The 22,839-nt window shown below is 36.3% G+C and overlaps 2 protein-coding genes across 8 annotated transcripts in view; one reads left to right on the top strand and one right to left on the bottom strand.

Annotated features, from left to right (window-relative positions):
* The window catches only part of LOC100750204 (LIM/homeobox protein Lhx3), a 62,468-nt gene extending 55,566 nt beyond the window's left edge, over nucleotides 1–6,902 (top strand). For 4 of the 5 annotated variants that reach the window (XM_033322462.1, XM_033322463.1, XM_024369776.2 and 1 more), the window contains 3 exons: nucleotides 1,573–1,739; nucleotides 3,284–3,499; nucleotides 3,910–6,902. In XM_033322462.1, coding sequence (XP_033178353.1) covers nucleotides 1,573–1,739; nucleotides 3,284–3,499; nucleotides 3,910–4,091 — 565 coding nt within the window. In that variant the 3' untranslated portion in view covers nucleotides 4,092–6,902. The remainder of the gene's footprint in view (nucleotides 1–1,572; nucleotides 1,740–3,283; nucleotides 3,500–3,909) is intronic. The other variant, XR_004462298.1, reaches the window with a different exon arrangement.
* A 546-nt stretch (nucleotides 6,903–7,448) lies between these two features.
* LOC100749924 (centrosomin) overlaps nucleotides 7,449–22,839 on the bottom strand; it is a 39,807-nt gene continuing 24,416 nt past the window's right edge. For all 3 annotated transcript variants that reach the window (XM_003491833.4, XM_003491831.4, XM_003491832.4), the window contains 13 exons: nucleotides 22,167–22,384; nucleotides 21,651–21,822; nucleotides 20,584–20,723; nucleotides 18,807–19,217; nucleotides 17,201–17,431; nucleotides 16,739–17,092; nucleotides 12,400–12,507; nucleotides 10,096–11,337; nucleotides 9,548–9,835; nucleotides 9,168–9,392; nucleotides 8,871–9,074; nucleotides 8,372–8,603; nucleotides 7,449–8,259 (listed from right to left, as the gene is read on the bottom strand). In XM_003491833.4, the coding sequence (XP_003491881.1) occupies nucleotides 8,048–8,259; nucleotides 8,372–8,603; nucleotides 8,871–9,074; nucleotides 9,168–9,392; nucleotides 9,548–9,835; nucleotides 10,096–11,337; nucleotides 12,400–12,507; nucleotides 16,739–17,092; nucleotides 17,201–17,431; nucleotides 18,807–19,217; nucleotides 20,584–20,723; nucleotides 21,651–21,822; nucleotides 22,167–22,384 (4,037 nt within the window). In that variant the 3' untranslated portion in view covers nucleotides 7,449–8,047. The remainder of the gene's footprint in view (nucleotides 8,260–8,371; nucleotides 8,604–8,870; nucleotides 9,075–9,167; nucleotides 9,393–9,547; nucleotides 9,836–10,095; nucleotides 11,338–12,399; nucleotides 12,508–16,738; nucleotides 17,093–17,200; nucleotides 17,432–18,806; nucleotides 19,218–20,583; nucleotides 20,724–21,650; nucleotides 21,823–22,166; nucleotides 22,385–22,839) is intronic.

The following is a 22,839-nucleotide window of genomic DNA, read 5'->3' as shown; positions in this document are numbered from 1 at the left end:
AGCGGAAAGGGAGTGATTCTACGCGAAAAAGTAGAATAAAATTTGTTCATGGATGTAACGTATCGTTTTCGAGAAGATCGATTTTGAATATTCTCCTTGGGTGGTTAAAAGTTCGATGAATTAAAGATATAAAATACGTTAAAAAGGCTGCATAATAGATTTATCTGTGCATTAGTAAGGTAAATCTTAAAAACTACTTGCCTTATTATAGTCGACGGCTTATTTTGCACAAAGCCTGATAAGAAATCAACTAGTGATATTAATGTTATTTGCGAAGGACAGACATAATAGAATCGCCCGATCACGATATAGTTGAGTACACGAGTACGCGTTCCAGAAGAACGTGGAAGATCAATTTTTTCGAAAACAAAATCCCATTTGGAAAAATTCTATTCTGTATTTTCGACTTATTCTTTTTCTTTTTTTGTGACACATTGTATGGTATAAGGTATACCTGCTACACGATCGTGGCTAATTTTTTAATCGTTTAAATGTAGTTTTCTAATGTCGTGATATTTCTTTGAAAAGATACTTAAATAAAAATGAAACTTAAATTAAAAGAAAATAACGAGGGTAGAGGGATACATAAACTTTCGAGCAATGTTTTAATCTGTACGTAAATTATGAAAACGGTACTTATCCATGTAATAACTAAGTACGTACATATCGTAGTTTGTAGCTATAATTGGAATATCGTATTAAGTTGATTTTTATCGCACTTTTAAAAACTGCCTACGACATAAGTGTTTGTAAGTTATTATTAAAATCGCTACTTGAAACTGAAGATTATAAATTATTCGAATAATCGAATTATTTATCAACTTTTCAAAAACAGCAACATTATTCATAATATATCTATGGCAGACATGGATCGTCGGTTATCACACTAATCTAAGATTTTTCTTCCAATTCGACTTCTTGTTATCTCTATCGAGAACATCGTTGTGTACAACGTTGCACATAACTTAAGAAAAATTACTTTATCGATCCTATTCGCTCGTATACCATAATCCTATGGCTTCGTGTTGAAAACGGGGAAAACTGTGACAATCTCGATACAAAGTATTATTATCGCAATTTATGTCATCAATGACCGGCGATAAAATACCGTAAAAATCTTAAAAATTAACACGTGTGGAATACTTTAACTCTGTAGAGTCACTCTCTTAAGGCTCTCTTCCGTGAAATTCAAGTGGGTTTTCCTGCGTCATTTATTCGCTTAGTATATAAAAATGTTATCGCAGTATCACTTATTTTTGTTTTGTATACATATTAATAGATATTTGCCTTGTGATATCGAGTAAATCTCGTACTACGGATCATCGTTCAGATTCAACGAAGGTACAAGTATTATAATCTAACAGAATTTACTTTGAGCTTTATTTGTAATTCCAATCCTCCAAACCGAAATGTACTGTAATTAAAAAAATACGTCTGATTTACGTGTAATTTACACCGGATACGGTATTGTAATAGTTTACCTAAGTAGTTTCTAAAAAATCCTGAGCCAAGGTTACACGTAAAAGTTAAAGTTCAAGAATGGAGATTCATATTGCTTTTCTCTTTTTCCAGGAGAGCAAAAGAGAAGAGACTGAAGAAAGACGCGGGTAGAACAAGATGGTCTCAGTATTTTCGAAGTATGAAAGGAACGGGTGCAGGTGGACATTCACCTAGGCATGATAAGCTTCTTGATAAGGACGAGCTTAAAGTCGACTTAGACGCCACCTTTGGTCACCATGGTACGTAATGGTTACGATTAGTCACGCTTAATATATCATTGTGTCCAATTTCCTTATCGCTCGTATTTAAACTTTCGCTTCGACTGCTTCTGAATCGATACTATAAATTTTATACCGGTTGTATTATTTGAGATACAGATAATACGATATAATAGAAAAATGACCTTTAGATACAGGCACACACATTGTAGATTAACGTTTGATTAAGGTTGAGGTAGATTATAGTATAGATCGATTATTGATAAATTTCAATTATTTAATTACGACTACATAATTTATCTTACTTATCGTTGTATATGAACGTAAAAATGATAGTAGATGTTCGTGATTTCTGCACGAGATAAAATTCTTGGCAGTTTCGTAGTGCAAAATTGCGCTGCGTTATTAGAAACGGGCATTGAAAAGCGACCCATAACGGGTTATTTGTACTTCCAATATCACGAAATGTACGCAGCTTCCTCTCTGCGTGCACAAACGTTCCTTTCGATTCGCGAAACGAGAAAATGTTACAAGCAATGGTACGCTATCGCCGAATACCCTCGTGTGTGTATATTTCAAGAGATTTCGTTATTAAAAGTCGCTACTCTTTGTGCTAGAAATTTATAATAACAAAAATTGCAAAGGATAAAAAATAGGTTTCTGTATTAAGATGAAAGGAACCAGTGTTTACATAAATATTTTAAATAATTATGTCGCTAATTAGTACGCTTACGATTTTTTTCGCGAATAGATTTAGTCGACAAATTTATCAGTTTTTCAAGCGTAGAACAAGCGTAGCTAGAAAATATCGTTGACTTGTCAATTATACGTAAAAAAGATATCATATAAAAAAAGTTATAATTAGGCACATGCGTATGTAAAGAGATACTTATCGTCAAAAACGCAAAACTATACAGAAGCTTTAAAAAAAAATTACCTGTTGTCTGGCTCTGTTGCTTTCGCTTTAATATTGGTTACATCTAAGCTTTCGTGTACTCGAGCGTTTAGCAAAGGGGAAGACGATCTCGTCAATTATTCAAGAGTTCGTGGAGGCTAACTGCTAGTTCGCCGTGTCCGAGATTTCAGGAAGATTGCGGACCATGCTGAAATTTATGCCGATCGTTAACCATACACGCCGTAAAGTCATATAAACTTCAGCTATTGTTTAAATTTTAAACGGCTTCATTATCCAGTGCCTTTCTTGCACCTGACAGATATAATACAAAGTTATTCGAATCATATATACTTAACGTCGCTACCATAAAAAGAAAAATGTCTCTGGTACGGTTAAAATTGTAATCTTACATTAAAAACAACAAATTTCCGACGTAGAGATTTTATAAGAAAATTTGACTAGATTTAGTTTCACGTAAATGTTGGATATAATTTTATTTCCTGCTACAAACTAAAGGAGATAACGATGACTGCGTAAATTCCTTTGCAAATTTAAAATACAAGTAGCAATTTTATGTCATTAATCGATTACAGCGTTATAACCTGTCCTGATATTCGGAGCAAGCTCTTATAGGACAATAAAATAATGATTATGTTATCTTTACATTTAGATTTGAGTAACGATAGTTACGGAACAGTGGTGAACATGGGATTAGATGGTGAAGGCGCGAGTCCAGGTGGGGGTGGAAATGGGGCAGGCGGGGGCCCTCCACGTAGTTATTTGGGTGCAACAACTCCCCCTTATCTCTCAACGTCCAGATCACCGTCCTTACCACCTCAATTTCCATATCCACCGGATGCTGGCCTCTCCGTCTACACTACCCTTGGTAAGTAAACGTCACATTTCTATATTGTATATCATATCGTAATCCTCCGGTTCCGGTTAGAATATCTAGTTTATCTATCGTGTAAAGAATCTAGATCCGTAGGACACTATCTTTCTTCGATATAAAAGAAAACATATAAGTAGATACGTTGCGTATATAGAAAGACAACAGGAGCGAAAATCAAGTTTCGATCGCGTCACCATTAATTTCGTTTCACCATTTATTGGTCGCGAAAAATATTCTCCACGATATGGCCTAATAGATTCGCGCTTACGATTATATTCATTTCAGTCTATATTAACATTAAACGCACCTTCGTTTAAATTTCACCACCACCGTACATTTCCAAGCCACGGTGTTATAAAAAAGGCGAAAATGTTAATGGAAAAATTGGACGATGCATGTTGCAGGAGGCACAGGTGGCATGGTACCAGGACCGGCATCGGATTTGAGCAACGAATCGAGCGGAGGTGGTGGTGGCGGCGGAGGCGGCGGTGGAGGTGGTTACCCGGACTTTCCACCCTCGCCCGATTCATGGCTCGGCGAACCACCACCTCCACACGCTCACCACCATTCCCACTACGCCACATAACCCGGCAAACTGACGCGTTGCCAAGCACCGTTCGGAAGAACGGATCGGCGCAAGGCGTTTACCTGACGATCTTTATCCATAAGGCAAGACTCAATTAAAAGACTAAGCCTTCGATCGAATCATCAACCTGTCCACTTTCGTCGATCGTCGACGATCTTACGTTCGCGAGTCTCGATCTCGAGAGGATCTCGGTGTTCTCGGTGTATCACCAAGAGATCCACCTAATAAGAGCGGAACTCGATCAGGATATGCGTGACGATCGAGCACCGTCTCGAGCCACAGGAGTCATTCCACACCGTACACTTCACCGTCCCGGCGGGGTTCCCATCATCGGAATGATGCCATATGTCGCTGTCGTATAAAGTTACATTTAGAGCGCGTATACGATACGCATTCGATAGGTACGATTAATCTAAATATATTTATGTACAAGTTCCTCGTTTCCCGGTACTATGGAGTTTAATCGTCGAATAAAGAAATACTAGAGGGTAGTTTAGACGTGTCGCGAGACCGGTTGTTCACAACGAATCGATATCGTTCGAAAGGACGATACTTCGTAACGAACTTTTTTTTCCAACGTACATGTATGTTGGTATTCAACGAAATCGTCAAGATATTTGCAAGAATGGGTATTCGTACGCGTAAAGAGCTGGCATTCGTTCTAGCGAATACATACGCATTCCCGTAGAACGAATTGCGTTTCGTAGAGATCGTACTTGACGAAAGATATCGTTTCGTTCGTGAACATCGCGGGACACGTTTCTATGGTATACCGCGCTTACGTGACGCTAGAAGTTTCAAGTGTCGTTTATTGTACATAGTTCAGATTAGATTTTATTGTACTACGGTAAGGGAAGGAGGAAAAATGGGAGGTAGAGCGAAAGCAGGAAAGACGGGAAGGATAGGCGTACAGCGATCTCTAAGGAAGCGACGCCGTCCGCAAATGAAATTCGAAATAAAAGTTAACCCTGAAGCACTAATGAATTTTTTCCATCGACGCTCGATAGATCGATTTTCTCATAAATGCGAGATAATTACACACGAGACTGGTTCATTATTTTTCGTTAGCGAAGCTGTGACATAGCACGGAATCGTGAATGTTCGATCGAGGAAGCGTAGATTGTAAAATCAGTTTCGATTGGTCAAACGATTTACACTTTTTTCATAATGAATATATATCGAATGTCGCGCTCTTCTAATGTAAAGTACATGCATAAAATGTAGGTACGTACGAATTTAGTGCTACAGAGTTGGCCAGCTTCGCGACCAATCAGAATCGTTCTACTTACCGCGAACCGTTCAGTCCACTTTAAGAAACGGACGAGCGAAGACGTGGTGGAAATATTGTCCACGTTAGATCGAACGTCGTCGCGTGATTTCCGAACGCCTTATTCAAATTGATTCGAGAAGTGTGATTTTCGAGCGAACGACAGCCAGGTGTGGATTATTAATTGTGTTGTAATTTATTGCAAAAAGGTTTACTTGCGACTGGTGAATCGTGGAGAACTATGATAAGTCGAGAGAGGCTTGCCCTTATGGATACAACGATCGATGTATCCATAAACAAAACCAATCGTGTAGTCTACATCGTGAAGCATAACGAAGATGTTTCTTAGCGTGACAACGCAACGAATATCAACATCCATGATTGTCGCTCGAAAGTAAGTCCCTTTTTCGCGACTTATTAGACGATCGCCATTCGATTCCACCAACGTAAACGAAATCGACAAACAAACACGACGCCATTTGATCGAATACCGAATCAAAGTTTACTTTGCATGTTTGTTTATCGTTGGTGAAACCGAGCGTCAGTAGATTACACCTTTGACGTGCTCTGCGTCACTTTTTATCGATTTACAGCATCGGAAAGGCACTGTCGCGAGATATTTCGATCAATCGATTCCATTTGAACGAACGTTCGTTTACGCGGTTAACGCTTCACAGATCAAGCTGTAAATTTACTTAAAAATTTTGTGGATATGGAAAATAAATTACATTAATACCTTTTTTAAATATTAGACTAAAGCGTACAAATGCACAATTTACCAGGTTCTGTCTGTAAAGCGGTAACAATGTTAAATAATCAAAGTCGTAACGATGTCAATTGTACTCTTGTCTCAACGCATATATGTATATGCGCGATTATGTATAAATTGTATACATATGTATGTACACGCGAGATACATATTCGTGACAGCATGCCTAGATTTATATATAGATGATCGATAATCAAAAGCAACGGATTCAATTGATCGACGTAAGTCTCCGATTGATGGCTAACTTCATTCGTATATGTAGTAATATGAGGCATATATATATATATATATATATATACACACACACCATATTAATTACGTAACAAACGTAAAATTTTTTATGTATATTTGTTCAAGATTTACGACGACATGATTTGTAAATTTATTTTTCAAATATTCCTATATGCCTCGTATTATTCGAGCGATATAGTACTTGAAACATAGCGCACATCGTCCGAGAAGGAGCGATAAAAAAAAAATATATCATTGTAGAATTGTATATACGTCGCCCCGATTATTTTACCCGCGAAAATTCGATGAACTGAAATTGAAAGGAGAGCTGAAACAGAAATACGATATATTTCGTCGGGTAAAAGAACTGAATGTTGTACAGTTATGAAAATCGAACACACACACTCCTCACCGGGTTTCATAAAGATGAATAAAAAAGATTCGCATGACTAGCGCAATTCATAACTTCATCGACACGAGTTACTACGGATCTTTATATTATTATCTAGTCATCGAGTGATAATAAAAATTCTATCGTAATCTATATCACGTTGTACTGTGTACTTTCAAACTCTTCATTTTTATCCGTACACGAGCTTAAGCAAAATTTATTCTTTGCACATTAATTTTACAGACATTCTATTAACGTTAGTTTTTATCAAGTTCGTCGTTTTATTCTATTTTAGCATATATCTCGTTATCATTTTTTTAAATATTTTCTAACGAATGTAAACAACGTAATTTCTAGTAAATTATTGTCTAGCTTTGAGAATTGAGATTTACGAATAAGATTTAATAATATTTTTTATGTAAAACATGCCCCTATTTATAAGATATTTCCGTTGTCCAGAACAGCGGGGAAAAAAGTTATTCTAATTTTATGTAAGTAAAATTTATTGTCTGCTTAGTTTGTTTTTACTCATATCACATGTACATCCGACAGTAAATGGAAAATAGTCTTTTAAAATTTTTATTGGCTGCAAGAATACAACATAGGATACGAAGGGAAATATAAACGAAAATATAAATTGGAACTGGAAGTAAGAAGTAATATTTTTTCTAACTTTAACGTCATTTTTTTTGTCAAATATCAATGGCACTTTATTTGTGAAGATTATGTACAGATGCTGTGTAATGACTTTCTCGGTGTTCGTATGTACACGCGCGCGAATTTCGGGACGTCGAGAACTCGAAGATACGGTAAAATGGACAGCTTTCGTTTCGATGATAAGGTTGTAGTAACCTTCGAAGAGAAGAAACAATCTACAAAAGAATTCGAATACACATACACGATTATATACAAAACTTACATATACAGCTTCGTTTTTTTCCACGAAGATTCCTTTCTTTCTTTTTTCCTTATCGTCATCTTTTCTCTATATTAATTCTTACATCTTCCCTTTTTTCGTTCAATGTTTCACGAATATACGAAAATACTTTTTCTTACAAAATACGATAATCGTCGCCGCCGTTTTTCTTTCATTTGTACAGATACAATTCGTTCGTTGACGATTGTTCTAAATTTTCATATGAATCGAAAAACGTATGAAATACAGAAATATAGTAAAAACGCGATTAAAAAAGTTGAGGATAATTTCAGTTCTTTAAAAACTGACAACGAACGACGACTTTTCATTTGGTTCTCTATTCTCTGGCGAATGAATGATATTTTTCTGTAGTTTAATAGTTTCAATTGTCCAGTGGTTCTTCGTACGTCCTTGTTTTCTTCAATATGCTCTTAGTAATCTGTAATTGCTTCGTTATCGCTTTCTCGACGTTTTTCTTGTTTTTATTCGACGCAGAAAGATGTTGGAAAGTATCTTCCAATGCCCTTCTTGTTTTCATTAATCTTCTTTTCAGTGTTTCATTTTCTTGCTTCAAAGCTTCTACTTCATCGAGGCCTGATGGATAATAAGTTTTATTTGTTGAAATATATAACGAAGAATTAGGAATGTATGATTGAAATAAAATAAAATTGTATAGCAACTGTTATAATTTATAAAAATAAGTTACCTTCTATCGGCAAAGGGCTTTCGCTATCGGCCTCTCGAACTGGCCTATTACCATTGTTATTATCTTCATCGCTCAACAGATTAGTCATGGATTCGGTGATTTTTAAAGTGTCTTGTAACGGCCTCATAGTTGTAACAGCCGCGTCACTTTCGATTCCCAGGTCTGGTGAACAGCTTGTTTTACTGCGCCCGCCAATCGTCGAGTAGCTTATAGGTAGCCAGTACTGCGAATTCTAAAATAATATAATTTAGCACAATCTTCAAATAATCCCAGAAAATAGTTAAAATATCAATCGTTATAAAATTTCTACTACGCTTTTAAATTGACTGCACATTTAATCCATATAATAGAAGGAACTTTTCAAGCATCGATCATTGAACAGTGGCAGTCCATTAGAAACACGGAATCCTTACAAGCGCGTTCGAGCTTTCGATAAATTCTCTTTTGAATGAACCGTTTAAAAAAAAAAAGATACGATTATTAAAAATATTCGACTAACGTTGTATGCTTGATATTCCTGCATGATATCTTCGCAAGTTTGTTTCAGCATAGTCTCTGTAGGTATGGAAGAAACGCCACTGGAACTTGGCGCTGAATCGCTCGCTTCACAAACTGCTACATGTCTTCGCAACTCTTTATTAGTCACTTCCAATTCTTGTAATCTTGCCCTTTGAGATTCGTTAATTTGATTCAGATCTGATATCTGTAAGTGTACACAGGTATATTACAAAATGGTATTACGATCGAAGATGGATTGATTCTAATTAATTCGAGCCATAAACATCGATTATCTTACTTCTTTGTTAAATTTATCATGCATGGCACGAACAGTCATGTCACATCTGTTCTCCGTTTTCCTTACTTCTTGCTCTAAACGTAACTTATCGTTCGTTAGCTTTGTATTCTCCACGAGAATCTGACTATGCGAAAGAGTCAAATGGTCCAGTTCTTTCGTCAACGTTGATATGCTCGTCTTTGCAGATTCGTGTTCGTCTTCCAATTTTTTGATTCGTGTCCTCAACTGTAATTATTCAGAAAACATAATTACCAAACGATAACAATTAACATCGGTAAAATATTAATTCTCAAAGAGCTATGTTTTCGACTAGTTTTAAATACCATTGAATACACGTAATAGTTAAAGTTGTAAAAATTGAGAAAAGAATGATTTATCACCGTGTCGTTTTCCCTGTTGAGCGATATTAGCATTTCCGCGGCTTTTCTTTCGGCATTGTCTTTGTAATGTATTAGTTCAGCCTTCTGTTTATTCATTTCTGTTGCCATGCACTCCAGATCAGCTAGTTTCTTTTCCAATTGCGCTCTACGCGTACAATTTTGTTTGCTTTCTTTCCTCAGTGTGTGGACTTCGTGTACTCTTCTGTCCAAAGCTGATTGCAATTTCTCGCAGTACTTTTGCGACTTTTCCAATTTGATCATCAATGGCGATATTTTTTCGTCGAATATCTGAAAATTAAAAAAATACATTTAAAAACAAGATCATCTACTTTACTATCGCGTTAAAGACTTCTAAGATATATTTTTACAAAATTCCTAATAATGCTTTCGAATTTTTAACAAAGACTAAGAGTCAAAGAGATTTTTGATATTTTAAGAAATGCACGAATTAACACGCGCTTAATTAAATTTATCAACGAACGAGAAAACAATTGTAAACAACGCAAAGAACGCGACAGGGTTGATAAAATTGCGTAGGTCATACTTACACAATCGAAAGAAATTTTGGCAGTGAACTCGTTCCTAAGAGCACTGAGCTCCGTGTACAGTAAAGCGTTTGTTTCTTTAAGCTCTTGTATCTGATAATTGGCTTCGGAATCGTTCAGATCGTTCTGATACGACTTATAATAAGGCACATATTCCAACGAGTCTTCGGAATCGGTGAACGTTTTAGTATACTTGGAAAATCTGGACCGGTTCAAAGACTTCTGTTGCGTCTCTTGTAATCCAATTCTAGCCATAGAAACGGTCCTATCAGGTTCAGAAAACGCCTCGGAATCTGACTGCGTGGACGCTTGATTCTTCGTAGCGCTGAGTAAGTTGTCAGATCGACTTTTCTTCACCGAATTGTCCAGCGATTTTACATTCGCGTCATCGGTGTTAATGGCTAAATCATTCGTCGACATTCCCTCGAGCGCGTTGACGAAATCGTCGGACAGTATCTTCGAGTTCATGAAAACGTCGAATACGGTCTTCTTATGGTCGTTGCCGATGGTATCCGCGTAGTTGGCGTTTTTCAACATTTCTTTCATGAACTTTACCAAGTCTTTCAAATGTGTACGCATGAGTTCGCAATATTTCTTGGCTCTCTCCGTTTGATTATCACCGTATCCATCGATCTCCGTGGCGATGTCCGGTTTCGAAACCAGCTTCAACCACTTTAGGTAATCGACTTCCTTCTCCAACTCATTTTTCTGGGCTACCAGCTTCTGTACATAGTCTGTCATAGTTTTTACGTCTATGGTCTCGTTGCCGTCGACGTAGTTCAGTTGGATCACCTCATTGGTAAACGTTACCTTGATACCAATGTCGTTTAGCTCTTTGATCAGAGTCGATAGCTGCGTGCTGGCGCTTTCTTGCGTCATGTCTAACTTGTTTCGGCTCCTTTCGAGACAGTGAGTGGCGGTCATATGGTTGTGGAGCTTGGCGATCTCCTTGTTCTTGCTCCATAGCTCCGTGTTCACCAGCTTCTGTAAGTTCTGTGTCTTCACTTGCAACTCCTTCGACAACTGCTCGATCTTACGATTCTTCTCCGTGATCTCTGCATCGCGAACTTGCAGATCGTGAATAAGGTCCTCCCGTTTGCTCGACTCCTCCATATCGTTTTTTATCATTTTCTTCAGTTTGTCGAGTTCATCCATCTTGTTCTGCAGCTGTTCCTTTATCGTCTGCTTCTCGATCTCTAGGACTTCTATCTTCTGTTCCCTATCCTGAAGTCGCCCTTTCAATTCCTGAAAATAATATTAATATCCTGTTAGTTTGGAGATTTTAACGGAGATCAGAACTCAGGTAAACGCATTACCGCGCGATTGTAAAAAAATTCTTCTTTATTCGATGTTAAGAAATTTAAATGATTAACTACTACGTTGTTTTATTATTAATTACACTACGCGAGTATTACGTGTATCGATAACTAAGCTTAGACGCGAAGAAAAGAGCAATATTATATATAGAATAAGGTGTTATAAATACGCGTGATGATAAATAGGGGAAAATCCGTGTATTGTTAATATTATTTTGATATTCGATCGTTTAACGAAATCTAAAAAAGAGTTTCAACCAGTTATGACGTTATTTCGCGTCCTAAACGAGTTAACTTTGCTCGAACTTGGATCTACTCTACGCAATGGCTCAATTTGTTACAAATATCACTAAATATTTATATAAAAATATATTTTTAGACGAAAGGAAACGAAGAAAGTTTCGCGTTTTAAGAGATTAGATCGCAATTGAAATAATTTGGAGAAAATCCAGTCGACAAGCTTCGTTCTGTTGTATCTAGTATCAACAATCCCATAATCTGCTACTTAAAAGGGAGAAGTAGAGAAAAATATATCCATTCGTAGAGGAACGAGTGAGAAAAGTATAAAACTTTCATGCATTGCAATTTTTGCAACAATTCACCAATCCAAATATCGTCTTGCGTAATTCGTACTTTTCGCTATATAAACAATTTTCGCACAACACCGAGCACATTCTTTTAACGTATATATAAATAAAATACCACTATCGTCCGTAAGCATATAGTTGGAGAAACGCATCTGATCTTCGAACAAATTAAACAATAATTTCTTCCCTCTTGAAATTCTTCGATCGAATGACAATTTGCCGTGTCGACGAAACGTCTTCGAATTAATCAATTTTGCCAATTAAGTTACATAAGTTTTTCAAGCTTCTTGTCTAATTTCTCGAATCGATATAAAAGCTATTTAGCCGGATTTACTTTCTAACGAAGGCACGATAACGAAGGAAACGATTGTTCGAAAAGGGATACGCAATTAACGGAGTAATACCTCTGATTCAACTTGAATCTGCTTCTCCAAACGACTCTTTTCGGCCTTGATGGTCTCTATTTGGTCTCGTAGATCGTTTATTTTGGCTTCCATTTCGTCGAATCGTTGCTGCACATATAAAGTATTGTTCTCGTCAATAAAACTCGGAAACAAATCGGTTGCAACGATCGGTAAGCTTTATTTGCAAGAACAACTGCGATTACAGAGATGGTGTATGGTACAAAAGTTTGCGTGCGATCAATTTGCATCGAAATCGTGGGAATTATTTAAGCGAGAAGAGAAGAGTTTCGCGGTACGTGGAGGATTCGTATGGAACTCGTGGACGGATAACGTGGAAGGAAAAGCGGAGCAACGTTACATGCTGATTTAACATTCTGCAGAGATCGTTCTTTTTTTTTTTTTTGTTTCTTTGTTTGTTAAGTTTTGTTTTTTAAGTTTTTGTTTGGTAATACGGGTATTTAGTTTTTCGGTTTCCTTGACCAACTGCGCGGCGAGACAAGGGTAACGATATCTGGCTCCTAAAAGCAAAAAGATACATCTAATTTGTAACTTTACAGTTAGCCTTAATTTTACCGACTTTTCTTATCGATTTGGACGAGCTAACAATTTGCGGCGTTAGTTCCAGTTTTGGGCACGGTACTGCGTTTTTTACTTTTTTTTTTTTTTTTTCAAAAGTAGTAGTTTTATGAAAAGAGATCTTACGATGTAGATTGGAAAATTCCAGCGTAGTGTCGGCAATCGTAGGCGTTTTAAGAATGAAACAAAGAATCGAAAGGAATGAAGTAAAAATGTTAACTGATTGACAGATAATTAATTCGATGTTTTCGAATTCGTGTTTTATAGAGGAAAGTATGGATAAGAGTTGAAGCTTTGAGATTAAAGATTTTAAAAAAAAAAAAAAAAAAAAGATTTGCAATTTCCTAACTTATATGTTTGTTAACCTTTCCGCGAAGAAGATAAGTACCTTATTCTCTATTCTGCTTAAAGATAAGAAATGATTTTCACGCAAAATTTCTACGATTTAGTTATCTTCTCGAAGATTTATGTTTTCGCGTATACGGATTTGTTATATCGCATAAGATTTAATCATATCGTAATTAATTGAAATGTAATACATAATTGAATCGCTGTCAATTTATTTTGAAAAAAGAAATCTCTTTTCTATGTAAAATATACGATACTTATAATTTCATAGTAATCGGCTAGATAAACATCTTATATGTAACAAAAGTGTGATATAAAAATTTAATTAATTTCTCGATTGTTTTATAAAGTCATATAATTATTGCACAAAACTTTCTCGAGTTTCTGTAATAAGTTACTCAAATTTCACTGTTAAAAGAAGCCAACTACAGCTAACTGTAACAATTATTGCGCTTAATTCGTTAAAAGCAAAAGTAAATTATCAATAAGTCATCAATTTTGTACAGATCCGCTTTTGATTTAACAGAATAAAAAATCAATTACCATGGTTAACGTATCACACAGCTTAGATCGTTTTAACGATAAATATAGAACACATGATCGAAAAATAGACGAAAACTTAATCGATTTGCCCAAAAGACGATACTTGTTACATCCACCTACCTCCATTCTCACCGAGGCGCACAAACAGGAGAACATTTTTATCGTCTTTCTTTTCTTTTCTTTTCTCTTTTTCGATTTCCGTTCGATTCAATTACGTTGAATTAATCCTTGAAAGATACTCAACGCAAATGCTACAATTATTTCTAGCACTGGCGAATATCTGTGACAGAGGAAAGGGAAAGACACGAGAGCGCCGTTTCTTCCCGAATTGTTGCCGAAACTTTTCGATGGATTTTCCGTGGGAAAATCACGAGATTCCTTTTCAATTCTCCCTTTCGTAAAACAAAACGAGGAAAACGAAGAAAAAGAAAAAGAATAGTAAACGGATAAACTCGCGTGTTCTTCGACTCAACTTCGATCTAGAGTCGTTCTCTTCGTTCAGACAAAAGAAAAAAAAGTCGCACTTGTTCGAATTCGTTTTACTTTGAAATTCTAATCGAACGTTCGTCGTTTTTGATCGTGTATAAAGCAAAAGAGAATAAGGATAACTGGACTCTGAGTCTCCTCAAATCTCCTGGATCGATTATGTCGATTGTGTCGCGTTCTTAGTCAATTACAGTCGTTTTCAATTATCGTCGTTCGTTGTGGAGAAAACCACGGTGATTGGAAAACGGTCGAGACTCGAGACGAATTTTCGTACGAAGACTGCGAGCCGGCAGCGGATCGCGCAGACTTCGCGAGCGGACTGTCTCTATTATTAGACGAAAGGCACGTCTTCGGTTTGGTATCTCGAAGACACCGCCTCGCCGGGACTTGCTCTACGAAAATTACTTTGATAATCCGATATACGATCGCGTTGCCCGCTCGCACGCCGTTTTCGCTCCATGTCCAGCTATGGTCGCTAACTTGCGCTCGTTTAACGTGGAATTCGTGTGTAGGACGCTGCTATCAGTCTGAGAGTTTCGAATTAAGCTACTGACTGTTAACGGTCGTTGCCACCAGCGGTAGTCTTGTTTCAGATGTAATTTTCTCATTTCTGAATCGAACAACGTCGAAATACTCGAGGAACGAGGTCAAGTACTTTGATTTAACAATTAAGTCGGCTAACGAGACAAATAGCTCGAGGGATGTGAATTAAGTCCGTGGCTTTTAAAGGTGATTGACTTTACGGTACGTACTTCCACTCGAGAAATCATTCGTCTATTTTTGATGTTCGTTATCATTGATTTAGTTGATCTGTTAGTTGGAATCCGAATAACGCGAATTACAATATGTTGGAATCGTTTGAAACCACTTGGCAACTCTAATTTCGTAGCAGAAAATATTTGATGCGTACCTATAAGAAGAAAATAATAGGGGAATGAACTTGACGGTAAATTTGGACTTTGAAACTCCTTGGGGAACTGGAACCTTGGGCCGTAGCCTAATTAAACTATATTTAGATTCCATCCATGTATCAGATTCGAAGTAGAATCGAGAAAACACCGAAATCTTTCAAAATATATGTAAACGTGTTCCGACTCGTTGGTTAATATATATAGAAATTCGACTAAAGTTCGCCAATTAGACAATTGATAAACGCAAAGTGAGTAATTAATTTATTTGTTGACAGCTTTGATAACAGATTGCTGATTTGTTAAAAATATGCAAATTTCTTAGGAACTTCTTGTTCGATTTCACATCTGAGGAAGTAGTTGTATTATGCGATTAGTTAATTTAGCTTGGAAAGGTATGTTAGTGCGCAAGTAATGAGACAAAGTAATGTAATATCGCGGAATAATTAATTAGCAGGACCAGAGCGACATAAAAAAAATTGTACAAAAATTTATTAAATTTCGTCGGTGTGATTTAAAAAACCGTTCTTCGAACGTACATAACAGCGTAAAATACAAATATCCCGTTTGCTTGTGTTTCGACACTAATACGCGTACGTAAATTAAAAACGCGATTTATCTCTGATACATGCCATGCGTTAACACTACAAACCCGTGCAAAAAAAAAACGTATGCACAAAGAAAAAACCAATAATAGATCACTTCATAATTAAAAAAAGATTAAAAAAAAGTGAAGAAAAAAATACGTAACTTGTACTGAACTCGAAATGTAAAATAAATTCAATTAATTAAATTAAGAATCAAGAAGTAAAACAAGCGTAAGAAAACGAGAAGGAATCTTCTCAACGGAGGATTCCAACTTTAAACTCGTATCACGAATGTAAAAGAAAATTCTTGAAAAAATTACTAGAACTCGACTCGAGTAACGCTGGATTTGTATATTTAAATCTCATATGCGTACATGTTGAATAGCGCAGAGCTACTTGTGGTCGCAATTTTCGGTGCACCGGTAAGGATATCGAAATGTAACGAACAGTGGCCCAAAGCGATAAGTGTCATGCAGTGAGAGAGATGATGACGATAAAGCAGAAAAGGAGAAGTAGAAGTAGAAGATATTAGGTGAATTCAGTATCTCTGAAAGAAAGAGAAACGTTTGATAATACTAAACCATTCCGTGATTAATTCCGTTTTCCTCGTTAAAAGCGGAATGCGTTACAATTCCAAGCGTTGTCTCCACGTTAGCGAACTTTCATACAATGACCGTTCGTCCGTTAGCCTTTCCGACTAATCATCGAGATCCAAATTCCATTCGTGATTAATTATTTCTGTATTTTACAGTAACGTTAAACAGCTACGATAATATAGAATAACCTCGAGACAATGCTACCAAACCTTAAAAGCCCAAAGCCTAAATTTTTGATATGATGCTTCAAAAACGTAGAGACAAGCATGCAGAATCGAAAAATCATGATGTCGACCTGATTGCTGGCATCGCGTTCTGGATCGTCCGTCATGTCGGTGCTGAAATCTCTCAGAACGAATTGATCGTGTCCATCCCTCGCAGCCTTCGCATTCTCGTACTCCCGCAGCCTGTTCAGTTCTATTTCTAACTCCATGATCTTCTGTTCCTTCCTCAGCTTCGTGTTTTCCAATTGTTGCTGCCTCTCCATGAAACCTTGAATCGTCTTAATCGCTTTCTCGTGTTCACCTTCTAACTTCTTCAGTTTGTAACTCATCGTTTCTGCTTGTTTCTGCGTGTTACATAGTTTCAGTACCAACTGTTTTCTCGATTCTTCTTGAGCTTTCAATTCCTTTTCTTTTTCTTCCAGCTCCTAAACGAGATAAATATTCAATTTAAGATCGATGTTTGTAGAATCGTTAGTAGTTCGATAATTCTTAGCAAGAAAAAAGAAGAGATGAGAAGAAAAGTTTCTGCGAACCTTGATTAAGTCTCTAATGTCTCTGATCTCTCCGTTCAAAGTTTGCACTGGCGACTTCACTCTGGTTGACCTTTCTCGATTTGGTTCCCAATCGAGACAAGTGTTTCCTCTCTTCGTCATCCCTTGCGCGCAGCTCATCTTTTGTCCCATTCTTGCTTGCAAAGGATCTTCGACCGAATTCATAGCCGATGGACTGCTCGGGGGTGATCTTTTAACATAACCGTTCTCGAACTGCAATATAAATTCATTGAAATTAATTAATCAAACTTAACGCGTTATACCAGAAAAATAATTTTCCTTAAATTCAATATTACTTTAACGTCTAATTTCTTAAATCCTAGTTTTAACTTTTATATCTAGTAATATTATTTATCAAGTAAATATCAAGTGCCTTTTTTTTTTAGTTTTTAATTCTAAAGAATCCTAAAGGACCACGCATTTCACGATATGTTTTCTCTCTTCATAGTTAATGCTGTATCGCTGGATTTCTTCTTCTGTTGTCGGTAATTCTAAATCTTTGCGAATGGTCGCATTTGTGACGTACCAGGGAGCGTCAAGCATTGATCCGAGTGCTTTGTATCGGAATCATTGTAAAATATCAATTACTGGCAAGTCCTTCGTAATTTGTATTCCACAAGTCAACACTGGCTTCAGGATATCTTTACAGATACTTAATTTATCGTAGAATGACAGTTGAGATTTCCTACCAATAAGCCAGTACATTTTACCTAGTTTCAGATCCAATTCTCTCCTCTTGGTTTTCATACGCTTTGCCCGTGTTAGTCTTGTCTCTAAATGCATTCCAAGTTACTTCGCTTTATCTTTACAGAGATGTGGTATACACAGATTTTCTTTCACTGACTTTTATTCGTCAGGTATCCAGCGATATTTGTACGTCTCTAATGCCTTTCCGAAGCATTTTTCAGCTTTCTTTGCGATCTTGATTAAGCGCTAGAACGTAACTACCGTGATATCTCTTTATATATAGGTAAATCCACGGTGTGCTACACAGCGTGCTAATCTCGGCACGTTACCTCGAGACGTTCCATGTAACGAGATGGAATATAATTTCGATGGGGTCATGTTCGTGGCGTACGTGCAACCGTCTATTGTTTAAATGTGATTTCAAGAATAGAAAGTAGCGAGATAGATTGATTTTAATGTCGTCAAGTAGACGAGCACGTGAAACTTTATCGAAAGCTTGTTGTATGTCTAGGAAGACGGTATCTCTTCTCCCCTAGTAAGTGTAGAATTACGTTATAGACTCTACCGATTTGTTTGTTGTCTGAAACCAAGTTTTTCTTTGCTCGTTGCAAGTTTTAGTTCTCTTAGAAGTCATTTTGCGAACAGTATACACACGATGGGCGATAGAGTCTTATATACAAAGCGATATGATGTAGGTTCGTTGATGTAGGAATCACGATGATTTCTGCAAACTTCCACTGATTAGAGACATGCGTCGTGCGGATGATTGCGTTAAACAGGATGATTATGTAGACGATAGCTTTTCTTTTAAGGTAACTCTTTAAGGATGTTATCAGTAATGAGATGATAACCAGGAGACTTGCTGCAATAGATATAAATGAAATTCAAATCTGATAATCACCTGAGAGAGCAGGGCACGATGTTTGTTATTCAGATCAGTGAGGGCCTCGTCCCTGGCTTTTATAGACGTCCTTAATTGATCGACTTGCTTCTTCCTTTTTTCTGAAACGGCATTTAGCTCCTCGTATACCCGACACCTCTCTTCCAGCTGTGCATTTTTTTCCTTAATGATTCTTTCTTTCTCGAGTAGCTCGGTTTTACACTGCTGAACGACAGTGTCCCTTTTTAGCTGCTGTTCCTCCAGTTCCTTTACTTTCTCCCGTAGCGACTCAATATCTTGCAACCTCTCCGCATCCAAATTTTCTCTCAATCGCGTCTCAGCCTCTAAACGTTCTCTAAACTCATCCCGTTCACCCTCGAGTTCTTGCGCCCAGACGCGTTCCTCGTCCAAGCTGTTCGTCACCTGTTTCACCTACGTTCATTTGCGAATAAATTTTTGGTTAAAATCGTTCGTGTACTACGTGAAACGGTATAACTGGAAAAAAGTACTTTTGTCGTATGTATATTCTATGATATACCTAGAACGGTAAAATGGTAATTTTGCATTCAGTTTTGCCATTTTGTTAGTGATTGCCATCGTATCTTTAATTTAAATCGTTCTCACAATGGATAAAAATGAATAAATGGCAGGTATGGTATGTATATGTATAAAAGTCTCAAGCCGCCACTTTTATTTTTAAAACTACAAAGCATAGGGAAATCAAATAGCCGTTTAAATTAAACATTAGCATCCAAAGGAAAGATTTTTAACAATTTTTTTTAAGAAACAGCCGATTACTTCAAAAATTGCGATGAACTTGAATTCTCAAGAAAGATATTTCCTTTTTATGAGAACTATATCCCCCGTATACAATTTTTACTATTTTACTGTTTCAAGTGTCTTAGCTATTTATGTGTAACGTAACGTAGAAATTTGTATTTTCGATAGACCAGTCGAATACGAAGAATAATAAAAGAAAAGAAGAGAAACATTAGCCCACACTTTTCACATACGTCGCGTAATTATTATCTGTTAATAAGCAAACGTACGTATAAAAAGCTATTGCAAGGATTTGATCAGTGAACAATGTTAACGACGCATACACATCCACGGACAAAATCGTACTGATTAATTTTTTCCTCTTTTTGCAGAGCGACGATAACTCGCTTATCGAGCTCGCATTCTTTTCGTGGCTGAAGGAAGTGAACAAAGATAGCGTTGAAATGGTGTAGATACGTAGAAAAAGGAAAAGAAGTAGGGCAGACGAGTATTTGCTTATCAATTGCCATGAATAACGACGTTCTTTGGGGATCAACTTTGTAAAATCCAGTCGGAAATAATTCAATTTCTCTAGAAGGATATACTCGAAAGAAACCTATATCTTCAGCGATGCTCGAAAAAGATTAAAAGAGAATTTAAAGGGACAGAATAAATAAAAAATAAGTATCAGGGCTTAATTCTTTTACACAATTTAATTTCATTTAATTTAATTTAGATAATCTATCTCATACTTTATTGACTCTGAGAATTAAGGATCAACCCTTTGTATAATACTTAGAAATTACATAATCATATGCGATACTGTATTTCATCAGCATACCATTTCTGCCAACGTTAACCAATCTATTTACAGTAATTACTATTCCCTAAGTTTCAAATGGAAATAAAAAGATCGTAATCGATTGTGAGAATTTTTCTCGTAATAACGTTATTCTAGTTATAGAGGATTAGGTAAAATGAATGTTAGTTTTTCTATAAAAATCATTTCTTTTACGTGTTATCTTTTGTATTATCTTACCTCGGCTTCTAGAGATGCAACGAGTTCTTCCATTTGACATAATTTCTCCTCGTTCTCCAACGCCTTCTCTGGCGTGATACCGAAAGCTTCCTTATAGAAGATAGATGCATCTACTTTTTTTTCTTCGTATTCTGCTAATTCTATGGCAACAGACAACGACATAAAATTTTCATCGTATCAAGTATAAGCGAATTTCGTGGAAAGCAAAGGGTATAAAGAAGGGGGTTTACCGAAGCAACGAGTAACTATGCGAATGAAGCACAACCTATCGAAACATTCCGATACTTTCTCCTACAAAGAGCTTTTTACAAGCTATATCGTAGGAAGAAACGCGTCGAATTATATACGATATTGAATATTATGAAATTACACCGCAGCATTAATAAATCATGGTTATTAGACTGCCGATATTAATGCAAATTTATACTTTTACGAATAGTATTAAAAACAAAACGAATCCCAACAAGCAATAAAGATTTATTTCGCGCTTTAAATACTGCGACAAGGTACTTTATGTTGGATATTTCGTATGTGTTTGCGTAAATTATTTGCATATTTAAGTTATTTGTAAATGCATAAACGTCCACAACATCCACAATCTAGCAATTGCATACTATTTTCATGGCAAAAAGATTCGATATCGATGAACGCGCATAGTAGCAAGTAGATTTAGTAGCTGTTAGTAGGCCATTTGTGTTTGATAATTGAAAATAATAAGCACAATTTATGAAGTTGTTAGTAAAAAAAAAAAAATTAGTTTTATAATTAAAAAATATAGTGTTCTCTTTACGTAATAAACTAATTTATGATAAAATTTAAACCTTTTTTAATTTAATCCAAGGAAACTGCAAAATCGCCAAAATACATAAATACATAAATAATATATACGTATGCATAACTGACATAAATGTTGCTAGAAGAATTACATACATAAATTTGGTAGGAGGATCAATCATAAAACCATTGGAATCCAGGTATAAATTCTTTTTACCGATTCTTCACTGACAAAGAAAATATGCAGAATTTTGTTTAATTACGATAACGAAGCGATAAATTTTATTACGTACCCTTCTCGAGTCTTCTGATCTTTTCTCGTTCATTTTCAAGCGACTGCTGGTACTGGGCTTGATTCCGGGAAGAAGCTTCTTTTTGTTCTTCGATTAATTCGAACGCCTTGGCCGCCTGGCTGAGAAGTTCCTGCTTCTCCACCAACTCTTTCCTCAATGATTCGATTTCAACCTAACGGTAGAATAAAACAATGAAATCTCGCAAATAAAATATATCTACGAAAGTTGTTAAGAAATAAAAATAGATATTTCTGATTTTATCCGTAGAGTCCTCTCTCTATATTCGAATTTTCAACAATAATAAAGCGAATTATAGTTTCAAATTAAAATATCGATATTTATATTACAAACCTAAAAAGAAAGTAAAGAGAATTTGAATTCGCGGAATATATACGCGCTTTTCGGATCGAACGATTAAAATGTTAATTAAAGAAGAGAAAGAAAAGAGAGAAATTGCGAACAAGCTACAAAATATTGCAACGATTTGACAGAAGGTAAAACGTTATACGTAGAAACCTTTAATTCGATATTCTTTTTTATCGCATTTTCATCCGCCGATGTAATTCCCATCCGCTCCTCCAGAAAATAAATCCGTAATTTAAGGTTGAAGTTTTCCTTTTTCAGAGCTTCTAATTGATCTTCGTACTCTTTCATCGTCCTACCAACTCCTGCTCCATCTCTGCTTCCAATTACCCCCGTTGGTGACGTCTTCCCAGGCGATCTCGCATTTGTGCCTAAAACAGAAAATCAAATACATCCTTTTAATTCTTTTTACTCGCGAAAAGCGTTTTTCGCACACTTCTGAAATATTATAAAAAAACTACCAACTTTACTTAGCTTCGTAATACACGTATTATATCATGACGTATTTATTAAAACATTATGCTATTATTAATCGTAAATTCATCAACGAATTATTGTAAGGTCTACGTTTGAACCGACATCAATATACAGGGTGGTTGGTAACTGGTGCTACAAGCGGAAAGGGGATGATTCTACGCGAAAAAAGAAGTCGAAAATATAGAATAAAAAATTTTGTTTTAATTTTTCCATCGAGAAAACGATCTACAGTGAGATCCGTTATAACGCGACGCGATAAAGTGCACGCGTACCGAGCGAGAATTCAAAGTCGATTTTCTCGAAAACAAAGCCTCGAACGAAAAATTGTTATTCTATATTTTCGACTTCT

The sequence above is a fragment of the Bombus impatiens genome, unplaced genomic scaffold, assembly GCF_000188095.3.
Source record: "Bombus impatiens unplaced genomic scaffold, BIMP_2.2 scf_0640, whole genome shotgun sequence".
Taxonomy (NCBI): Eukaryota; Metazoa; Arthropoda; class Insecta; order Hymenoptera; family Apidae; genus Bombus; species Bombus impatiens.
The sequence above is the reverse complement of the archived record's forward strand: the minus strand, read 5'-3'. Positions and strand labels throughout refer to the sequence as shown.